The sequence below is a fragment of the Diaphorina citri genome, unplaced genomic scaffold (assembly GCF_000475195.1).
Source record: "Diaphorina citri unplaced genomic scaffold, Diaci psyllid genome assembly version 1.1 scaffold834, whole genome shotgun sequence".
NCBI lineage: Eukaryota > Metazoa > Arthropoda > Insecta > Hemiptera > Psyllidae > Diaphorina > Diaphorina citri.
The window spans coordinates 160,137-183,526 of record NW_007378266.1 but is presented as its reverse complement, the minus strand read 5'-3'; the positions used below and the strand labels follow the sequence as shown (position 1 = coordinate 183,526).

At 37.3% G+C, this 23,390-nt stretch overlaps 3 protein-coding genes and 1 long non-coding RNA gene across 4 annotated transcripts in view; 2 read left to right on the top strand and 2 right to left on the bottom strand.

The window, feature by feature from the left end:
• Positions 1 to 1,930: 1,930 nt before the first annotated feature.
• LOC103512400 (S-phase kinase-associated protein 1) lies at positions 1,931 to 8,586 on the bottom strand. Its single transcript, XM_008477161.3, has 4 exons — positions 8,434 to 8,586; positions 3,341 to 3,459; positions 2,618 to 2,803; positions 1,931 to 2,340 (listed from the first exon to the last, which is right to left on the bottom strand). Exons 2-4 carry the CDS (start codon positions 3,441 to 3,443, stop codon positions 2,141 to 2,143), a joined length of 489 nt encoding a protein of 162 aa, XP_008475383.1. The 5' UTR covers positions 3,444 to 3,459; positions 8,434 to 8,586; the 3' UTR covers positions 1,931 to 2,140.
• Positions 6,906 to 8,198, bottom strand: LOC103512398 (S-phase kinase-associated protein 1). The gene is made up of 3 exons (XM_008477159.3): positions 7,946 to 8,198; positions 7,573 to 7,758; positions 6,906 to 7,314 (listed from the first exon to the last, which is right to left on the bottom strand). Exons 1-3 carry the CDS (start codon positions 8,046 to 8,048, stop codon positions 7,115 to 7,117), a joined length of 489 nt encoding a protein of 162 aa, XP_008475381.1. The 5' UTR covers positions 8,049 to 8,198; the 3' UTR covers positions 6,906 to 7,114.
• A 165-nt stretch (positions 8,587 to 8,751) lies between the features above and the next one.
• LOC103512416 (coatomer subunit beta') overlaps positions 8,752 to 23,390 on the top strand; it is a 16,166-nt gene continuing 1,527 nt past the window's right edge. The window contains exons 1-9 of the mRNA XM_026825879.1: positions 8,752 to 9,525; positions 9,558 to 9,663; positions 11,143 to 11,387; positions 11,619 to 11,643; positions 13,114 to 13,412; positions 14,346 to 14,497; positions 15,968 to 16,128; positions 21,629 to 21,831; positions 22,421 to 22,726. Of these exons, the coding sequence (XP_026681680.1) occupies positions 8,845 to 9,525; positions 9,558 to 9,663; positions 11,143 to 11,387; positions 11,619 to 11,643; positions 13,114 to 13,412; positions 14,346 to 14,497; positions 15,968 to 16,128; positions 21,629 to 21,831; positions 22,421 to 22,726 (2,178 nt within the window). The 5' untranslated portion in view covers positions 8,752 to 8,844. The remainder of the gene's footprint in view (positions 9,526 to 9,557; positions 9,664 to 11,142; positions 11,388 to 11,618; positions 11,644 to 13,113; positions 13,413 to 14,345; positions 14,498 to 15,967; positions 16,129 to 21,628; positions 21,832 to 22,420; positions 22,727 to 23,390) is intronic.
• Positions 16,649 to 17,286, top strand: LOC113468751. The gene is made up of 2 exons (XR_003392393.1): positions 16,649 to 16,722; positions 17,242 to 17,286. It is a non-coding gene; the product is annotated as an uncharacterized LOC113468751 (long non-coding RNA).

Here is a 23,390-nt window from a genome sequence, read left to right as displayed (position 1 = left end):
TCTTCTACATCGAAAACCCCCTTTGGTTTATAAGGAGTTTCATGTCGGCTTTAAAAACTAGGTACTTATTTTCATCACTTAATTCCTCACATACGACCATAAAAGGGTTAAATAATCTCGAACCGAAACGTCTGTACACAAATAGATTTTCCAATCGAATTGATAGTTTGCCAAACATTTCTCATCAAAGAGCAAACGTCAATATTGCAATCTCATCCAGGTAGTTTTAAGTAGGTATGTTGGGCAAATTTATGAGTGTAACTGAGCACTAATTGAGAAACCTTCATACTCCATATTTATTAAACTTGCTGTACAGGCTACTCCATGTTTTCCAACTTGTTCTTTCAATAGACCATATCCAGCCGTTCCGAGAACAAACCCTATCTGTTTAGGATAAAGTTAGCTCCCTAACAATCATGTAAGCGTTCGTGGTTTCGATTTCAGCCCAGGACGAACTTTATCCTATACAGAGAAGGTTTGTTCTCGGAACGGCTGGCTTTCTCCTATCCTGCCTTCCCTTCTTCGATTTCGGGAAGATAAGAACTAAGAACCTTGTTATAGATCCCTCTATCAAACCTCTTCATAGAAGAAAAAGAAGATTTTGCAAACACTTTCGCCTACGAACCTTTTGCCCCGTTCTACAGAGAGAAATAAAAACGAATACATATTTCTATGTAAAAAAAAGAATCTTACATCTATTCAAAATAATTACAAGTTCAAGAGAGAGCACCTTGACATCTCGGGTTGGCCAACAGTTTTATATCAACTGAAATGAAATTAATTAAAAAACGAAGAGACAAAAGATTTACAATTTTCTAACACATTTCATTGAAGTCTTTTTTCCCCCCAATAAGTATGTCATTATGGGTAGAGAAGTTTTCCATTTACCAAATACAAATTATTTATTACTGTTGGCATTCTCCAAAGAATTTTCTTTACCTATCCCAAGGGATATCTGTGCCAAAAGCTATTTTTGAAATTCTCGATGTACATGTGAAATTACATTTTGTAATTTTGTTTTGTATTTTTCCCCTGCTTTGTCAAGGTGCTCAAAGTTAATCCAAATCTGTCCCAGACTAGCCAGTTTTAGTCGTACAAAAGACCATGGACATACAGATGTGCAGTCAATTTTCATCTGGTATTTTCATGATTATTATCCAAGGATTAAGCTTTGGAAATAAGCAAAGAACTTCAAAAAAGAGGACCATAAATCTGTTCTCTGTTAGATGATGAGAGTATTTTCTTTTCCATAACAAGAATGGGATTTTTTATTTCTATGTAAAAAAAGAATCTTACATCTATTCAAAATAATTACAAGTTCAAGAGAGAGCACCTTGACATCTCGGGTTGGCCAACAGTTTTATATCAACTGAAATGAAATTAATTAAAAAACGAAGAGACAAAAGATTTACAATTTTCCAACACATTTCATTGAAGTCTTTTTTTCCCCCCAATAAGTATGTCATTATGGGTAGAGAAGTTTTCCATTTACCAAATACAAATTATTTATTACTGTTGGCATTCTCCAAAATAAAGAATTTTCTTTACCTATCCCAAGGGATATCTGTGCCAAAAGCTATTTTTGAAATTCTTGATGTACATGTGAAATTACATTTTGTAATTTTGTTTTGTATTTTTCCCCTGCTTTGTCAAGGTGCTCAAAGTTAATCCAAATCTGTCCCAGACTAGCCGGTTTTAGTCGTACAAAAGACCATGGACATACAGATGTGCAGTCAATTTTCATCTGCTATTTTCATGATTATTATCCAGGGATTACCTAAGCTTTGGAAATAAGCAAAGAACTTCAAAAAAGAGGACCATAAATCTGTTCTCTGTTAGATGATGGGAGTATTTAACATGAGATAAAAAAATAAAAATAAAAAAAAAACAAACAAAGATAATAGTTAACTTAATGGCCCCATAAGAGGATGTGGGTGTTTTTCATTGAAGAGTTAGGTTGAAAATGGCTTGAATTAGCAGTTTGATTCATTTTTCATTATTGATCTCATGAGATAATTTTTGCAGACTGTAAGATTTAAGATTCCTGTGGCCAAAGATTCTCAGGAGGCATTCCAAAGAAATTTGCAATATAAAAATAAAATGAAAAATCACATGCACCCTGTTCTCATCAAAGACTTGTCTACTTTTCCTCACACCATTCATTCTCCTTACGCACTTGTTCTTCTTCTGCTTGAGTGAAGTCATTCTTGATGTTAAACGTTTTACGAATCTCCTCGGGTGTTTTGCCTTTGATCATGTTAGCAACAGTTTTGCATGTTACATCCAGCAGACCTTTGATGTCTAAATAGTTAGCTGCCAGAATTAATTCAAACAGGGTACCTGAAAAGAAAAAAAAATAGAGAGAATTTGGTCAACTGCAGATCAAGTTGTTAAGGTTCCAGGGTCAATTTATGAGGACATTTGCACACATGAGCTCTCTCCTTATTTTTAACCCTTTCAGTAAAAATAATTTGTTTAAAATCAAGTAGGATGAAGGTTTTTATTATGGCCTTTGGTTAGGTAATTGACCAAGTTTACCACATAACATTCATTATGGATTATTTCAAGTACCCTCAGTCCCAATTAGTTGAAATAATTGAGGTTCTACTGTACCTACCTTGGTCTACTTTCAAGAAGTCTGCATCCCAGGAGGATATATCATCTGTGCGCTTCTCTTTGTTCTCGTCATCCTCAGGTGGAGGAGGGTCATCCTTGTGATATGTGGCCCATTGAATCACCTTCCTTAGGATGGCCGAGTTCACATTGGGCAGGGGAACTATTTCTTCATCTTCATCCTCCAAACCTAAGGAAAAAAATATGGCTTTATGTTAACCTGAGAATTGGGCCAAGAGGAAATTTCTCAGTGAATAAAAGGGAAAGTAAAATCGGTTTAGGTCATGGACTGCGATTCAAATTTCAACTGATTTCCTTTTATGAATGGTGCATATCTAAGTAGGTACATAGTACATAGCTTAAATTAGACTGATTCAATTAAGCTCAGACTATGGTTCTGGTTCTGGCCATTGTCATTTGCTCCACAGCTAGCAAGACATCCCCTCAGGAGTGTGCCTTTAAAAGGGACTTAGTGCTCCACTTATATAATAAGGGTTAGGAAATCTTTCAACCTAGTACATAGCTTAAATTAGACTGATTCAATTAAGCTCAGACTATGGTTCTGGCCATTGTCATTTGCTCCACAGCTAGCAAGACATCCCTTCAGAAGTGTGCCTTTAAAAGGGACTTAGTGCTCCACTTATAGAATAAGGGTTAGGAAATCTTTCAACCATGGCATGGTCTGTGTCCCTCTTCAACCATTTTCCATACAAAATCATCATCTTACCTAGATCTTCCACCATAGTTTTGATGGTGACAGAAGATTTTGCAATTTCAAAATCCACATTGAATATCTCTCCATCAGAGCTCTGTAGTTTGATGTTGGGCATGGTGAGGAAATTAAATCTACTTTTTCTTATAAACAGTACTGACTTTCATTTTATTCTCTTTTCATAGGGTCAAGCCAGCCATTTAGCTTAGATAGTAGTATGTCTACCGGGTAAGTGCTAGGCCACGGGTTAACGCCCGAGGCAGGTCATGGGTTTGATTCGCGCCCAAGGCAGACGCTATCTTGGTTTTCCTAGTGCTTAAAACAATTCCCGTATTCTCCTAAAAGAGAGTAAATATGCTTTAGAAGATCGGAAATCGTCCCAGATTACGGAAATAAGTTGAAACTTTTCTCATTTCTATTCAGCAACCTCCTTGGGTATCACAGTTGGCTTGCACGCAGGAGGCCCGGGTTTGATTCCCGACGGGGCCGAGGTTTTTTCGGCTCTGTGCTTCGAGTTCGCGGTGCACTCAGCCTTGGGAGGACAATTGAGTAGCTACTTTAATCGAGAAGCGACCAGTGGCGACATTACCAGTGCAAAAAGATTATTGAAATGTGGAATTTGATTGCAAAGGAGGCACTTAGTAATGTTGTGATATCCACAAAAGTTGTGAAAAAGCCCTGCTTTACCACAATGGGTTCAGTCCCAGCCGTGGTATGGAATTTCATAATCAAATTCTCAATATGTGAATGAGACTTTTATCCACTCATATTAGTAGATTCCAGCTGGACTCAAGGGAACTTTCCAGTCCTATGTGATGTGAGAAGTATAAAAAGCACTATTGGGAGTATTATTATCTACTGAAATTCCTTGTCCAATAAAGCAACTATACCTTCCGGAAGTCCGCACTGGTTAGCATACAAGTGAGATAATTTGCATTCAGGTCATTGTACTGAGGAATTGAGAACTCGAGATGGTGGATCATCGTAGACGAAAACGGACCAGGACCCCTTCACAATTATACACTTTTAAAAAAACATCAGACTTCAACGATGAGATCGTATGTTAGAGCCCTTTCCCACTTGTGAGTTTCATTTGATTTTTGCGAATGTCCTGTAGACAATTGGTAAGCTTTTCGGCGACAAGCTTGAAGCCTCCTGATTCAACCTGAGTGCAATCGGGAAAATCCAACAGCACGCTTTTGACCAGATGATCACCCATTCGGATACCAACCTCGCGTAACGTTACTTCAGTGATCCATGGGGAGGTAACTGATGCACTATCGCTGCCGCCGCGGATACCTACTTGTTTTCTTCTTCTACATCGAAAACCCCCTTTGGTTTATAAGGAGTTTCATGTCGGCTTTAAAAACTAGGTACTTATTTTCATCACTTAATTCCTCACATACGACCATAAAAGGGTTAAATAATCTCGAACCGAAACGTCTGTACACAAATAGATTTTCCAATCGAATTGATAGTTTGCCAAACATTTCTCATCAAAGAGCAAACGTCAATATTGCAATCTCATCCAGGTAGTTTTAAGTAGGTATGTTGGGCAAATTATGAGTGTAACTGAGCACTAATTGAGAAACCTTCATACTCCATATTAAACTTGCTGCAATCTCATCCAGGTAGTTTTAAGTAGGTATGTTGGGCAAATTATGAGTGTAACTGAGCACTAATTGAGAAACCTTCATACTCCATATTTATTAAACTTGCTGTACAGGCTACTCCATGTTTTCCAACTTGTTCTTTCAATAGACCATATCCAGCCGTTCCGAGAACAAACCCTATCTGTTTAGGATAAAGTTCGCTCCCTAACAATCATGTAAGCGTTCGTGGTTTCGATTTCAGCCCAGGGCGAACTTTATCCTATACAGAGAAGGTTTGTTCTCGGAACGGCTGGCTTTCTCCTATCCTGCCTTCCCTTCTTCGATTTTGGGAAGATAAGAACTAAGAACCTTGTTATAGATCCCTGATCCCTCTATCCTCTATCAAACCTCTTCATAGAAGAAAAAGAAGATTTTACAGAGAAGGTTTGTTCTCGGAACGGCTGGCTTTCTCCTATCCTGCCTTCCCTTCTTCGATTTCGGGAAGATAAGAACTAAGAACCTTGTTATAGATCCCTCTATCAAACCTCTTCATAGAAGAAAAAGAAGATTTTGCAAACACTTTCGCCTACGAATCATTTGCCCCGTTCTACAGAGAGAAATAAAAACGAATACATATTTCTATGTAAATTTCGTATTATTGCTTATGGTGTTGTTAGTGTTAAGAACAGGGTGCCTGTTTGATGTGCATGTGTATCTAAATGATGTGGATACCTAACTTACCTATATGTTACCTGCCTACCTAAAAAGGCCATGTTCTTTTTCTTTTTTAAATTAATTTTTTACCACTTAATTTTAGTGTTTTATTATTTTCAATTGTAGGGACTTGTATAAAATGGGTAGCCCCCGTTAATTTAAATAAAACTTTAAATAAAGAAAATTAAACGAAATCAATACCGGAAATAAATTCATATTGATTTTTTTTCCCGAGTTCACATTGGGCAGGGGAACTATTTCTTCATCTTCATCCTCCAAACCTAAGGAAAAAAATATGGCTTTATGTTAACCTGAGAACTGTGCCAAGAGGAAATTTCTCAGTACTGGCACAGTGAATAAAAGGGAAAGTAAAATCGGTTTAGGTCATGGACTGCGATTCGAATTTCAACTGATTTCCTTTTATGAATGGTGAAAATCTAAGTAGAGTTCACATTGGGCAGGGGAACTATTTCTTCATCTTCATCCTCCAAACCTAAGGAAAAAAATATGGCTTTATGTTAACCTGAGAATTGTGCCAAGAGGAAATTTCTCAGTACTGGCACAGTGAATAAAAGGGAAAGTAAAATTGGTTTAGGTCATGGATTGCGATTCGAATTTCAACTGATTTCCTTTTATGAATGGTGCATATCTATTATCTAAGTAGGTACATACCTTCCTTAGGATGGCCGAGTTCACATTGGGCAGGGGAACTATTTCTTCATCTTCATCCTCCAAACCTAAGGAAAAAAATATGGCTTTGTCATTTGCTCCACAGCTAGCAAGACATCCTTTCAGGAGTGTGCCTTTAAAAGGGACTTAGTGCTCCACTTATATAATAAGGGTTAGGAAATCTTTCAACTTAGCAACAGTTTTGCATGTTACATCCAGCAGACCTTTGATGTCTAAATAGTTAGCTGCCAGAATTAATTCAAACAGGGTACCTGAAAAGAAAAAAAAATAGAGAGAATTTGGTCAACTGCAGATCAAGTTGTTAAGGTTCCAGGGTCAATTTATGAGGACATTTGCACACATGAGCTCTCTCCTTATTTTTAACCCTTTCAGTAAAAATAATTTGTTTAAAATCAAGTAGGTACCTCCCAACAACTAATAATCAGCTTTCAATAAAATGAAGGTTTTTATTGTGGCCTTTGGTTAGGTAATTGACCAAGTTTACCACATAACATTCATTATGGATTATTTCAAGCATGAGATAAAAAAAAAAAAAAAAAAAAAACAAAAGATAATAGTTAACTCAATGGTCCCATAAGAGGATGTGGGTGTTTTTCGTTGAAGAGTTAGGTTGAAAATGGCTTGAATTAGCAGTTTGATTCATTTTTCATTATTGATCTCATGAGATAATTTTTGCAGACTGTAAGATTTAAGATTCCTGTGGCCAAAGATTCTCAGGAGGCATTCCAAAGAAATTTGCAATATAAAAATAAAATGAAAAATCACATGCACCCTGTTCTCATCAAAGACTTGTCTACTTTTCCTCACACCATTCATTCTCCTTACGCACTTGTTCTTCTTCTGCCTGAGTGAAGTCATTCTTGATGTTAAACGTTTTACGAATCTCCTCGGGTGTTTTGCCTTTGATCATGTTAGCAACAGTTTTGCATGTTACATCCAGCAGACCTTTGATGTCTAAATAGTTAGCTGCCAGAATTAATTCAAACAGGGTACCTGAAAAAAAAAGAGAGAATTTGGTCAACTGCAGATCAAGTTGTTAAGATTTATGAGGACATTTGCACACATGAGCTCTCACCTTATTTTTAACCCTTTCAGTAAAAATAATTTGTTTAAAATCAAGTAGGATGAAGGTTTTTATTATGGCCTCTGGTTAGGTAATTGACCAAGTTTCCAACATAACATTCATAATGGATTATTTCAATTACCCTCAGTCCCAATTAGTTGAAATAATTGAGGTTCTACTGTACCTACCTTGGTCTACTTTCAAGAAGTCTGCATCCCAGGAGGATATATCATCTGTGCGCTTCTCTTTGTTCTCGTCATCCTCAGGTGGAGGAGGGTCATCCTTGTGATATGTGGCCCATTGAATCACCTTCCTTAGGATGGCCGAGTTCACATTGGGCAGGGGAACTATTTCTTCATCTTCATCCTCCAAACCTAAGGAAAAAAATATGGCTTTGTCATTTGCTCCACAGCTAGCAAGACATCCTTTCAGGAGTGTGCCTTTAAAAGGGACTTAGTGCTCCACTTATATAATAAGGGTTAGGAAATCTTTCAACTATGGCATGGTCTGTGTCCCTCTATCCATTTTTCAACCATTTTCCATACAAAATCATCATCTTACCTAGATCTTCCACCATAGTTTTGATGGTGACAGAAGATTTTGCAATTTCAAAATCCACATTGAATATCTCTCCATCAGAGCTCTGTAGTTTGATGTTGGGCATGGTGAGGAAATTAAAAGTCTACTTTCAAAACGTAAAACCTCTTGTCCTCTGAATTTTCACAAGAAAACGCACAGAAAAATCCAAAAATAAAATCCAGGAACAGCCAGGAAAAACGATAAAGAGAATAAAAGAAAATTTTACCTATGATAAGTGAAAATGAAAAATAAAAGAGGAAAACAAAACAAAATGGAAAAATTGCGCAGATGCGCGACGCGCATGCCGGATGAATGGCAGTCCAAAGAGAGCGCATTTTTTCAAAACCTATCAGGCGTATTTTTCTTTAAAAAAATTGGAGAGATTTGACAACACTGGATTGACGTGTTTTGTTTACATTTTGAACTTTGAGAAATTTGCAGATAGGAAAAAGGATTTCAGTGATAAGAATCTACTTTCAAAACGTAAAACCTCTTGTCCTCTGAATTTTCACAAGAAAACGCACAGAAAAATCCAAAAATAAAATCCAGGAACAGGCAGGAAAAACGATAATCGAAAAGAGAATAAAAGAAAATTTTATGATAAGTGAAAAATAAAAGAGGAAACAAAAACAAAATGGAAAAATTGCGCAGATGCGCGACGCGCATGCCGGATGAATGGCAGTCCAAAAAGAGCGCATTTTTCCAAAACCTATCAGGCGTATTTTTCTTAAAAAAAATTGGAGAGATTAGACAACACTGGATTGACGTGTTTTGTTTACATTTTGAAATTTGCAGATAGGAAAAAGGATTTCAGTGATAAAGAAAAATCCCTAAAAAAGTGATATTAAACCGATTTTCTAGTAATATTCTGTAGCAAAGCCATGCCTTTGCGTTTAGACATCAAAAGGAAACTGACCGCAAGGTCAGACAGAGTGAAATGTTGTGATCTCCATCCTACAGAACCATGGATGTTGGCCTCCCTCTACAACGGACATGTTCATGTATGGAACCATGAAACCAACCAGAATGTTAAGTCCTTTGAGGTTTGCGACCTGCCAGTTCGAGCTGCTAAGTTCGTCCCACGTAAGAACTGGATTGTAACTGGGTCAGATGACATGCAGGTCTGTGTATTCAACTACAATACACTTGAACGTTTCCACTCATTTGAAGCTCACTCAGATTACGTACGATGTGTAGCTGTTCACCCTACTCAACCATTTCTCCTAACTAGCAGTGATGATATGTTAATCAAGTTGTGGAACTGGGAGAAAGCATGGGCTTGTCAGCAAGTGTTTGAGGGTCACACTCATTATGTGATGCAAATCGTGATAAATCCTAAAGACAACAATACATTTGCTAGTGCCTCTCTGGACAGGACTGTCAAGGTGTGGCAACTTGGATCAGCAAGTCCTAATTTCACACTGGAAGGCCATGAGAAAGGTGTGAACTGTGTTGACTACTATCATGGTGGTGATAAACCTTATCTGATATCAGGTGCCGATGATAGACTTGTGAAGATCTGGGATTATCAAAACAAAACCTGTGTCCAAACACTAGAGTCGGGGATTTGAACATTGCCCACACTATTGCCAAGGAAGCCATGAGTCCTCAGAAGTGGAAACAACTGTCCGAACTGGCAATAGCTAAGGGACAGCTGGACCTAGCCCAGGAGTGCTTGCATGAGGCTCAGGACTATGGAGGTAAAGTTTTTTCTTTTCTTTTCTTAGTGTAGCAGAGAAGATTACAGTGGTACGGGCATGTGATGAGAAGAGATGGAGAATATGTTGGGAAAAGAGTGAGACAAATACAAGTGGAAGGACGAAAAACGAGAGGCAGGCCGAAGAAAAAGTGGGAACATTGCGTGAACAAGGACCTGGAAGAGAAGGGTTTATCAGAGGAAGATGTAAATAACCGAGGCAGATGGAGGCTGCTATCAAAAAACGCCGACCCCACCTGAGTGGGAAAAAGCTACGAAGAAGAAGAAGTGTAGCGCACGAATTTTCACACAAGTTCTCACTGTACCCTCGGTGGTGTAGTGGTCAAGACGCTCGCCTGGTAAACAGGAGGGTGTGGGTTCAATCCCAGCCGAGGTATGGACTTTTATCCTCAATATAATTTTAGAATTTGACCACAAGAATAGCAGTAGCCTACTACCTAGAACAATAATAAAACCGTGAGAATATGAAGTGCAATTTTTCGTAGATAATGGACATCGAACTCGGGACCTTCTGCAGGGAAAGCAAGAGTGTTACCTTTGGGCTAACCATGCCTTTTTCTGGGGAAATGAGCTCTGATCTTGGAATTTGTCATGAGACTCATGAACTCAAAGCGAGAAAGTTTTAGATAACACTTCAGTTGTTAATTTTAGACTAGTTTTAGCATCACCTATGTTAAGCTACGCTGAGCAAGGCCAATAAATGGATGGGTGACTTCAACATTATATTGGGAATGAAGGGAGAACAGGCTCTAGTCTTGATTTTAAATCATTACATGACAGTAAAATCAAAAATCAAATCAATAATAATAAACTGAATATTAAACAAATTAGGTAGGTACATAGGTACTGATTTTCTTTAACCACAATCAATTATACTACGAGCTAAAAAATTCCCGGAGGGCCCAGCTTGTTATTTTACTGTAGTACCCCTTGTGAAAACTGACATAATATGGGTACAAGGTACTTTGATATTTGATGTAGGTAAGTACTAGTTATTTACTTGTTTGTTGTCAAGATCTAAAAATTATACAGAAAAAAATGAGAGAGGGGAAAAGGGTGCTTTTCTTCAGAATTTTGTTAGGTTCTTCACTTTACCTTTAACCACACACAACCTTTAAGGAAACTTGATGTAGAGGTGATGTAATTTGTTCCAGCAAACAATCAGCTGTAAGTAATATTGTTTTTTTTTTGGTCTTGATTTACTAAAATCTAAATTTCTTCTCTCCTATTCCAGGCACTGAAATCTTTACTTGTTGTTGTCAAGATCTAAAAATCATACAGAAAAAAAATGAGAGTGGGGAAAAGGGTGCTTTTCTTCAGAATTTTGTTAGGTCCTTCACTTAACCTTTAAGGAAACTTGATGTAGAGGTGATGTAATTTGTTCCAGCAAACAATCAGCTGTAATATTGTTTTTTTTTGGTCTTGATTTACTAAAATCTAAATTTTTTCTCTCCTATTCCAGGCACTGAAATTAAAGATGGTGAAAGGCTTCCTGTTGCAACCAAAGATATGGGCAGCTGTGAAATCTACCCTCAAACTATTGCTCACAATCCCAACGGCCGCTTTGTAGTGGTGTGTGGTGATGGCGAATATATCATCTATACAGCCATGGCATTGAGAAATAAAGCTTTTGGTTCTGCCCAGGAGTTTGTGTGGGCACAGGACAGTTCCGAGTATGCTATCCGAGAGGGTACAACTTACATTAAGGTAATTGAATATTTTGTTCATAACACTTGCTAGCTTTGTAGGTACTAATGTAAAGGTTGTTCAAACCCATATTGTGGAAGATGATAGGTGACTTTTTTTTATTTTAGATTAAGGGAAGCTCCTTTTAAGTGGCTGAAATTAAAGGTCTTTTTACCAGGAACACAAAAGTGGTGGTGCAAATTTTGTCCAGAAAACCATAAAGCCAAAAAACCAGAAAAAATGGTTTTTGAGGCTAACTTGAAAACCATGCCAGAAGGTAAGAAATAACACCTACCTATTCTTCTTTATTTTTTAGCCCGTCCTTCCTTTATTATTACAATAGTAATAAAAAAAGGTATTGCTTCGGTGTTTTCTGTGTATCTGTCTGTTGGTCTGTTCCCATAGAAGGACTTATCCAAACCTGGTCAACCTATATGAAAATTAAGTAAAGGTCTTTTTACCAAGAACACGAAAGTAGTGGTGCAAATTTTGTCCAGAAAACCATAAAGCCAAAAAACCAGAAAAAATGGTTTTTGGGGAATTTTTTTCACATTTTCTCACACAAATGAGCTCTGATCTTGGAATTTGTCATGAGACTCATGAACTCAAAGCGAGAAAGTTTTAGATAACACTTCAGTTGTTAATTTTAGACTAGTTTTAGCATCACCTATGTTAAGCTATGCTGAGCAAGGCCAATAAATGGATGGGTGACTTCAACATTATATTGGGAATGAAGGGAGAATCCTTCTTTGTAAGGACCTGTCTACCCAGCCAGGTATGTACATATTTAAAATCTTCTTAATGAATAAAATTAGAGAACCTTTTTTGTGAATTGCTATAAATCGTGGAAATATATAAGGTTTGCTGGAAATATAAAATAGTGAAAAGTTTTTTGTCTGTATGTACATATGTCTGTCTGTCTGTTACGCTGTAGTAGGCCTTTTGTTGTCCTCTTTTTACGAAAAAAAAAAAAACGGCTCGACCGATTTTGATGAATTTTTTTGTGGTACCTAATTTACTATTCTGTTATTTATCATTGCAACATTTATAATGGTTGCATTTTTTTTTTTTTTTTTTTACATTATAATTCGTTTTGCAAATATTTTAATTCACAATTTTTTACTAGCTACTGTAACCCCTCTTGTAACTTCTTATAAATCTCTGTTACTTTCATTTTATTCTCTTTTCATAGGGTCAAGCCAGCCATTTAGCTTAGACTCTTAGAGGGTAGTGTGTCTACCGGGTGAGTGCTAGGCCACGGGTTTACGCCCGAGGTAGGTCATGGGTTTGATTCACGCCCAAGGCAGACGCTATCTTGGTTTTCCAATAGATTACTACAGGCGCTACCACGCCACCTAGTGCTTAAAACAATTCCTTTAAAAGAGAGTAAATGTGCTTTAGAAGATCGGAAATCTTCCCAGATTACGGAAATAAGTTGAAACTTTTCTCATTTCTATTCAGCAACCTCCTTGGGTATCACACTTGGCTTGCACGCAGGAGGCCCGGGTTTGATTCCCGGCGGGGCCGAGGTTTTTTTGGCTCTGTGCATGGAGTTCGCGGTGCACTCAGCCTTGGGAGGACAATTGAGTAGCTACTTTAATCGAGAAGCGACCAGTGGCGACATTACCAGTGTAAAAAGATTATTGAAATGTGGAATTTGATTGCAAAGGAGGCACTTAGTAATGTTGTGATATCCACAAAAGTTGTGAAAAAGGCCTGCTTTACCACAATTTGAGATTTGATTGAGATTTCTCATTTCTATTCACCATTGTGCAGGTTGCATCTGGGGACGGTGTTGAAGAAGCATTCGACGTTCTGGGCGAAGTGAACGAGTCAGTCCGAACCGGTCTATGGGTTGGCGACTGTTTCATCTACACCAACAGTGTGAACCGCATCAACTACTATGTGGGCGGAGAAATAGTCACCGTGTCTCATTTAGATCGGACTATGTATCTGCTTGGATATGTTGCCAATGATAATCGACTTTATTTGACGGACAAGGAGCTCAATATTGTCTCGTACAATTTACAACTGTCCGTCCTTGAGGTTAGTGATTGCTTTGGTTTGTATTTTAATCCTTACTTATTTACTTTCTCATCAAATCTTACTAAAAAGAGGACACCTCTTCTTTTACTAGTGTCTCTACTAAGTTTTTAGATAGGTGATACTACTTATTTGTTTCTTAGCTTGGTAGGCTTGTCCGCGTATTGAAAAATGGGTACGATATACGCTTATACGCGAATATAAAAAAGGACCTCTAGGTAAGTTACATTTTTAACTTTTTTCTGTTGCCAATGATAATCGACTTTATTTGACGGACAAGGAGCTCAATATTGTCTCGTACAATTTACAACTGTCCGTCCTTGAGGTTAGTAATTGCTTTGGTTTGTATTTTAATCCTTTCTCATCAAATCTTACTAAAAAGAGGACACCTCTTCTTTTACTAGTGTCTCTACTAAGTTTTTACTTTTTAGATAGGTGATACTATTTATTTCTTAGCTTGGTAGGCTTGTCCGCGTATTGAAAAATGGGTACGATATACGCTTATACGCGAATACAAAAAAGTACCTAGGTAAGTTACATTTTTAACTTTTTTTTTTTTTACTGCGCGAACGACGACCTTCTTAAGTGTTAGAGCGCCTAATTTAAAAAAAAAAAATCTTCAAGCAAAAAATCCTTTTTTTTGCTGAAGTCTAATAATTATTTCTTGTCCCGAGGAGTCTAATTGTCTTGAGTCTAATTATTTATAAATTTAGCGCTTACAAGGCAGACGCACTACCAACTAAGCTAACTAGGCTGGCCTTTTTTTTTTTACTGCGCGAACGACCTTCTTAAGTGTTAGTGCGCCTAATATTTAAAAAGGAAAAAAAATCTTCCAGCAAAAAATCCTTTTTTTTTTGCTGAAGTCTAATTATTTCTTGTCCCGAGGAGTCTAATTGTCTTGAGTCTAATTATTTATAAATGTTGTACTGCTTACAGTATCAGACGGTCGTGATGCGGGGAGATTTCGAGACGGCGGACTCCATATTACCCACCGTTCCCTCACACTACAGGACCCGAGTGGCACATTTCCTCGAGAAACAAGGGTTCCGTCATCAAGCCCTGGCAGTGTCTACTGATAGTGAACACAGGTTAGTATTGGGAGAGGCTCCGTCAAAAGCAGAACTTTGTTCATGTTTGGTTGGTACCCTTTTTAAGGTTTCACAAAGGGGACTGTAATAAGTACTAATCAGGGATTTCTAACAAGGGTTCCGTCATCAAGCCCTGGCAGTGTCTACTGATAGTGAACACAGGTATTGGGAGGGGCTCCATCGAAAAAAGAACTCTATTCGTGTTTAGATATTACTTTTTTATAGAGGGAATTGGAACTGCTGTGGTCTTATCGTCCCGAAAGCAAAGAGAGGAGGGAGACAGATTTCTAAACTGATTAGCAAACATGAATGTAGTGACTTTTTTTCCAAAAATAGTTTGATAGAGGGTACAATGGAGGTCTTAAGTTATGATCCCAAAAGCAAGGAGAGGAAGAATACAGGATAGGAGAAAGCCAGGTCCTTATTTGTTCAGAACAAACCCCAACAGAACAACAAACCCTAAAAGAAGGTTTGATAGAGGGAACTATAACAGTCAAGGTCTTATCCATCCAAGAACGAACGTTATCCACAAGGGTTCCGTCATCAAGCCCTGGCAGTGTCTACTGATAGTGAACACAGGTATTGGGAGGGGCTCCATCGAAAAAAGAACTCTATTCATGTTTAGATAGTACTTTTTTATAGAGGGAATTGGAACTTCTGTGGTCTTATTGTCCCGAAAGCAAAGAAAGGAGGGAGACAGGATATTCGTATTCGAACAGCATTTTCCCTCAAGGTTAGGGTTGAGACGGGATATTAGAAGCCATTCCTTATCTGTTTAGAACAAACCCTAAAAGAGTTTTGATAGTTGTTTTTCCTTCTTTTAAGGGGTTTGATAGAGGGAACTATAACAGTCAAGGTCTTATCCATCCAAGAACGAACGTTATCTATTTAAGATAAAATCCCCTCCAGGAGGGAATCGAACCCGCGACATAACTCTTGGAAGGCAGACGCTCTACCCTCCCCTCTAGGCTAACTAGCCGGGGACTCTTGACTTTTGGAATAAAAAAAAAACAACTAAAACATTTCTATTCTGTTCTATGTTGGCAAGCCAAACTTTGGGCAGTCCGTCAATAAATTTTATTGATTCTTTCTCTCTCATAGGTTCGAGTTGGCGTTACAGCTCGGGGATTTCATTCCTTATCTGTTTAGAACAAACCCTAAAAGAGTTTTGATAGTTGTTTTTCCTTCTTTTAAGGGGTTTGATAGAGGGAACTATAACTGCTAAGGTCTTGTACATCCAAAAACGAACCTTATCTATGTATATTAAGATGAAATTCGGACAGGAATCGAACCTGTGACATAACTCTTGGAAGGCAGACGCTCTATCCTCCAGGCTAACTAGGCGGGGACTTTTGGCTTTTGAAATTGGAAAAAAAAAAACAACTAAAACATTTCTATTCTGTTCTATGCTGGCAACCTAATCTTTGGGCAGTCCGTCAATAAATTTTATTGATTCTTTCTCTCTCATAGGTTCGAGTTGGCGTTGCAGCTCGGGGATTTGAACATTGCCCACGCTATTGCCAAGGAAGCCATGAGTCCTCAGAAGTGGAAACAACTGTCCGAACTGGCAATAGCTAAAGGACAGCTGGACCTAGCCCAGGAGTGCTTGCATGAGGCTCAGGACTATGGAGGTAAAGATTTCTTTACTTTCTATTTTTTATATATATATATTTAATACTTTTTATTAATTTATTGATTTTCATGAATACAATGAAGGATAAATAGATTCTTTTCATACAAGTTCTCACTGTACCCTCGGTGGTGTAGTGGTCAAGACGCTCGCCTGGTAAACAGGAGGGTGTGGGTTCAATCCCAGCCGAGGTATGGAATTTTATCCTCAATATAATTTGAGAATTTGACCACAAGAATAGTAGTAGCCTACTACCTAGAACAATAATAAAACCATTAGAATATGAAGTGCAATTTTTTTGTAGATAATGGACATCGAACTCGGGACCTTCTGCAGGGAAAGTAAGAGCGTTACCATTGGGCTAACCATGCCTTTTTCTGGGTAAATTCGCTGTTTATCTGAGTATGTTCTTCAGTGTTCATTGATGTAAATGTAAAAATGTCAATGGTTTTATTGACAATAACATAGGTTTTTACAAATCAATTTAGAATTTAAAATACTATTAAAGTTCTTGTCCTTCAAGGCGAGCGGTGCGTTTGTGTACGTCCCCCCTGCGCCCAAGGAAGAGGATACCGCTGAAGTCAGTGAAGATAAGGTAAAGTCAATTTTAGCCGGTCTAGTTAGACCCCGTCCTCACAGGTCAGCCTAGTTAGCTTGTTTGGTAGCGCGTCTGCCTTGTAAGAGCTAGGTCGATTCCCATCCGGGGCGAACTTTATCCTAAAGAAGAAGAAGAAGAAGAAGAAGAAAAAAAAGAACGTCCTTGGAAGGGCTGAATGTCATCTATCCCGTCCTTCTGTCTTTGATTGTGGGACGATAAAAGCTCCATTTTTACAGTTCCCTCTATTAAACATAATCTTTTTTCCAACACATTGGTCGATTTTTTTTTTATTCATGTCTTTTTTATAAAAAAAAAAAAAAAAAAAAAAAAAAAGAAGAAGAACGTCCTTGGAAGGGCTGAATGTCTTCTATCCCGTCCTTCTGTCTTCGATTGTGGGACAATAAAAGCTCCATTTTTACAGTTCCCTCTATTAAACATAATCTTTTTTCCAACACATTGGTCGATTTTTTTTATTCATTTCTTTTTTATTCATATTTATTGTTGTCATTTTCAAAGGTTCCATTGGATAAAATTGAAGACAAACCTCACAGTGATGGTGTAAAGACAAAGTCCAGTGTATCTCTGATTGATGATGATTTGTATACTAAACCATGTATAAACATTATTTAATTTTCTTTGTATCTAATTATATAGTTATTTTCATTTTATTTCCAGGTCCCATTGGATAAAATTGAAGAAAAACCTCACAGTGATGGTGTAAAGACAGCAGCAAAGTCCAGCGTATCTCTGATTGATGATGATTTGGAGAGTGAGCTGAATAATTTGAAGCTGAGTGAGGAGAACTTCCAGGACACGGTGGAAAGTTTCAAACTGGATGAAGATGAGGATGATATTGATTTGAGTTAGGGAGCAAAGGAGACTGTTGTGAATTGATCGCAAAGAGTAGAAAGTGGCATTTTTGCAATAGAAGTTTGCAGAAGAAGAAAATCTTAATGGAAAAAATTGTGGAAGAAATGCTACATTTTTTTGTGTCGTCTTACAATTTGATTAGGTATTTGACCCAGTGAAACTTTCTTGTGAAAAATGAGGAAAAAAATATGGGTGTTTCCTTTATCGTCTGCAAAATTGTATTGCGTAAATGCCACCAAGTTGATTGCAAACACCTTGTGGCTGAAAAGTACCACCACGCCACAACCGATTGACGAGTTTCGTCTAAACTTGTTAGAAGGTTCCACTAATTGGGCATTCCTCTGAACGAATCATGTTTCTACCTTGATGTATCACACATAGGAATAGGTACGTTAACACTTTAACTGCCGTGCGTAACATTTTTGTTCACATTGACATTTCTTGTGTGATCATTAATGTTACACAGCAGAGTTCTTTTCAAGAGCTGGTGTGAACAATAATGTTACACATCTTATGCTTTTTTATATGCTGATTAGATTCTCTCTGCACTGCAGTTTTCATATGGTATACTTGGTTTTGGCGTAGGACTTATCAAAATGAAAATATTTGTTAATGCTGCACACGGCATAGATCAACTAAAATGTTTGTCTATGCCGTGTGTAACATTTTTGTTCACCCATTAAAATCGCCGTTGGCACTGGCTTATGGTATTGGTGAAATGGCTCGGCAGGTTAAGTGTTAACATTGCCCTCTAAGCTGTCCCGAAAGCAGCTTTTGCAATAGCCCGCTAAGCACTGATGGTGCATTCCGTTGAATTTCGTTTCAAACGTAAGCATCTTTGCAAGTACAGTTCGTTAGTTTCCGTATCCGTAAGATAAGTATATTATACTGTGTAGTAGATATCCCATTTTGTTTACGATATTTCTTCTCAAGATCAGGATACCTTAAGATCTTGAGGGTGTGTTTATGAACAGGGCTGAGATGAGCTCGGACAACGTGGATAGCTGTCCCGGCGGCAATTTTTAAAATTCATTTTATATTTATTTTTGTTTGCTTTGTAATTTGCTTGTTTTTAATAGCTAATATAAATGAAAAGTATAAAATAAACGTGCAAACTAAAGATAAAAATTAAAAAATGAATTCAGATTGTACAAGTTGCGGAAAAAAAATCAAAAATTCGAATTTCCCGCCAACTTTACACGCAAAAAGGCCGACGTGAACTCATGTGAACTTCGTTTTGCTATTTGTTGAACCCTGTAAATAAAAACCTAATAAGATGAATAATATTGTATTATTTATTCATAGAGTTAAATAAAAATATATCCTATGCAAAACTCTTCATATTTTTTTTTATTTTATAAATACCTAAAGTTATGTTCAGACTTTTTCATTTTTTTTTTTTCTAAGTTCCCTTTAAGGATGAGCTTTTTATTTCTAGGTAAACTCATAACCTTTGGTTTGGGCTTTTTCTCATTCTGTCCTTCCTTCAATTTTGGGATGAGAAAAATTTCATTTTTATACAGTTCCCCTCTGTTAAACCTCTTTAAAAAATGGATCTGGTAAAGTGGAATGGTGATTGATTCGTACCTAATTAGGTAATTATAATTACGTGTCCATCAGAGCGGCCTTCAGAATAAATAGTAACGCTCTTGCTTGCATGCAGAAGGTCGGGTTCGAATCCCACCATCGACAAAAATTTGCACTCGTTTTTCGATTGCAAATATTTCAACGGGTTACTTTCTGGTGTTCTCGTGTTGGCCCAGCACCTAACTTCAGTGTTCATTGATGTAAATGTAAAAATGTCAATGGTTTTATTGACAATAATATAGGTTTTTACAAATAACTAGTACACTTTAGAATTTAAAATACTATTAAAATTTTTGTCTTTTGAAGTATTGTGTCTCTTCTCGCCCATCTGATGAGAGGCATACTACGACACAGACCACATGCGTCTAATGTAGCAGTTGTTTCATTGCTATGAAATCAAAACGGCGGTGAAACACTCATCTTTTAAAACTAAAAAAAAAAAAACTGAAACTTGAAAAGTAGGTACAGGTAGGAGGTACCTACTTGATTTTATCCCACAAGTATTTTGTCCCTTTTGTGTGGGATTTTTTTTCTCCCAATACTTTTTCTCTCATCTGATTTTGAGCGCATTTTCAAATTTTTATTTTTCAACTTTTTGAGGTTAGGTTTTTCGTTTTTTTTTATTCCGCCGAACCAGAAGAAAAGTGCCGATTTTCCTGAAACTGAAAACTGAAACCTGAATTTTCTTTCTTTTGCTCAAATGGAGTGTTTAATTGATTTATCTGAAGTCTTTCATTAGTACCAAATTCCTCAGTGTCTTCTTTACCATGTAGTTGACAATCCAGGTAAAATTAACCAAAGGGTTCTACGAACTACTGCTAACAGACAAACACATCTAACGTCCATACCTGTACAAAGGCAGAATACGCTTTTTCCTTATCATTTTCATCTTTAGAGCAAAACTTGAGGTCGTTTTCTTATCTAAAAAACGTTAGAGTAATGCGTTCCCTCAGTTAAATCCAACGGTTTTATTCGGAACAAGTTGTGTTCTTATCTATCTTTTGCTCATATCTCACAGTTTGAAAATCAGTAAACTTTGGTCTTTGTTCTTACACCTTCCTAAAATCCTGTCAAGGAATTTATTGACATATGGCTTGGTTTTTCAGATATCAAAAACTGAACGTTAAAAGGTGAAAAGGCTCCAATATGGAGGAAGAACCAGGTTGTATCATCGAGAAAAAGATCTCGTTCAAAAGAAGTGAGGATTGTGTTGAAGAAGATCCCGACAATCCTGTAACCAGAGGCTTTTTCTTTGATAGTAAGTGTACCTATAGTTTTATTCTCTTTTGATTATTATTGTACATTTTTAAATGGTTTCCTTGGATTTAGGAGATTTTTCAAGTTTCACTAAGCCAGCAGTGATAGCATGTTGAATTATCAACTTCCTAATTAATCATTGAAGTTGAGCAATGTTATGCTTGGTTGGTAGCTATATGGATGATCATTTGAGAACTCAATTTACATCACATTTTTTGCATTACTTATTGTTTTCTATTCTTTTTCAGAATCAAGAAACAAGAAAGCCTGCACATTTACTGAGTCTTGTATTGAAATTGTAGACGTCAATGAAGGACGAATAAAGAAGACATTTGATGTCAGAGAATACTTCAAGGATGATACATTTAAGGTTAGAATAATTTAAATTAGGTACCTACTTATAATACATACAAATGGAAAATAAGTGGTTGGGTCTGTCTATTCTCTTGCAGCTAATAAAAAGTACGCTAATAAAAAGTAGTCTGTAGTATTAAAATGCAGGCCAATACAAGGTCCTATAATACAAGGTCTTATAATTATATCATTATTAGTCTTCTAATCTTTCCTTCTTATTTTAGTATAAGTAAATTAGTACTTGACATGGTATCCCATTTTGAAAGTTCAACATAATTATTGCTTAGGGCAGTTATCAATCCTTTGAATATATGTAATTAATGAATTGTTATAAATAATTATATCATTATTAGTCTTCTAATCTTTCCTTCTTATTTTAGTATAAGTAAATTAGTACTTGACATGGTATCCCATTTTGAAAGTTTAACATAATTATTGCTTAGGGCAGTTATCAATCCATTGAACATATGTAATTAATGAATTGTTATAAATATATTATATTTTATTTTTCAGATTGAATGTGTAACACCTCTAGAACTAGTCCCTAATGCTGTGAAGCAAGGTCTTGCTTCCGATACGTTTATGTTCCCGTTACTCCTGGTAGGATGCTCATATTCTTCGGGAGGCATGGTCCTCATTATACCATCCTATGTTGACACTATAGTGAGGATAATCAGGATTCCTAACAAGGTAAACATAACTTCAGTGTTCATTGATGTAAATGTAAAAATGTCAATGGTTTTATTGACAATAATATAGGTTTTTACAAATAACTAGTACACTTTAGATTTTAAAATACTATCAAAATTCTTGTCCTTTGAACTTCTCGTCCCAGGTCTCCTGCTGTTAGCTACTTCGGCCGGTAACGCAGACATGGTTCGCAAGCTAGGCGATAGTTCGGACGCTCACGGGAAGAATAACGTCGCCTTCCTCTCCTACATGCTCCTGGGAGATTTGGACAAGTGTCTGGAACTCCTCATTGCTAGCGATAGACTCCCGGAGGCGGCCTTCTTTGCAAGGACCTATCTACCCAGCCAGGTATGTACATATTTAAAATCTTCTTCATGAATAAAATTAGAGAACCTTTTTTGTGAATTTCTATAAATCGTGGAAATATATAAGGTTTGCTGGAAATATAAAATAGTGAAAAGTTTTTTGTCTGTATGTATGTCTGCCTGTCTGTCTGTTACGCTGTAATGGACCTTTTGTTGTCCTCTTTTTACGAAAGAATGGCTCGACCGATTTTGATGAATTTTTTTGTGGTTTTGATAATGATAATGATAATAAAATACCTAATTTACTATTCTGTTATTCTGGAAAGTAAGTTGAGGTCGAGTGGATTGGAACACATGCCTTTGGGCTTCATTTGTCAAGGGTGTAGGTTTTCCTTGCCGTTGGGATCAATTTAGCTTGAGGAAACCATTTACTGATGAAAATTTGTTGTTATTATTATTATTATCATTATTTAATTATTTTTAAATTTAAGAGCAAGGTTTTTTATTTTATAAAATTCACACCTATTTTGTACCAAATAGGTACATAAGACTTCGTTTAGACTGCTGGAGTAAAGGGACTTTTCTGTCTCATTCTGGCAGTTTAAACCGGGTATATTCTATTCTATTTTCAGGTGTCACGAGTTGTACAACTGTGGCGGGCTCAACTGTCCAAGGTGAACGCGAAGGCTGGCCAGTCCCTCGCGGATCCTACTCAGTACGAAAACCTGTTCCCGGGCTTCAATGATTCCCTGCGCACTGAGCAATATCTTTCCACCGAACGGAAGCGCAGTCTACCTGCGCGTGCGTTCGCGCAGGTACCGCTAAGCGCAGATAGGAATGCGGTGACGGAAATGAAGGAAGCGGAGGCGAGCGGTGCGTTTGTGTACGTCCCCCCTGCGCCCAAGGAAGAGGATACCGCTGAAGTCAGTGAAGATAAGGTAAAGTCAATTTTTGCCCGATTAAATTTTCGTCTCAAATTTTTGCCGCTGAAGCTAGTGAAGATAAGGTGAAGTAAATTTTAGTAGATCTAGTTAGACCACGTCCTCACAGGTCAGCCTAGTTAGCTTGTTTGGTAGCGCGTCTGCCTTGTAAGAGCTAGGTCGATTCCCACCGTGGGCGAACTTCATCCTAAATAAATGAGGTTCGTTCCTGGAACGGCTGGCTTTCTCCTGTCCTATCCTTCTTCTCTCTTCAGTTTCGGGACGATAAGACCTCAGCAAAGTTCTCTCTATCAAACCTTTCTGAAAAAACTAATCAATTTTTTGTCTCATTTCTCAGCTCACCAAATGTGGCGATATGTTACTAGAGGCAGACAATGCATCAGGCCAAGGTGTATATGAACCTTACCTCGAGGAACCTGAATATTGTAATGCCAATGCTTCCTCTCTCTGGGAACTAGCAGCACTGCAAGTGAGTATTCCTTCAATGACTAAGTACTAAAGTATCTCTTGTATTCGGGTCATGAATAGCGCACAAAGAATTTGTTGTCGGGAGAAGGTAGAAATTTCCTAGGAAAAGAATCAAGTTAGAGTTTGTTTGTTTGTTTTTTTTTTTTTTTTTTTTTTTTTTTTTTTTTAAAAAAGGTTTTTTTTTGGGTTTTAA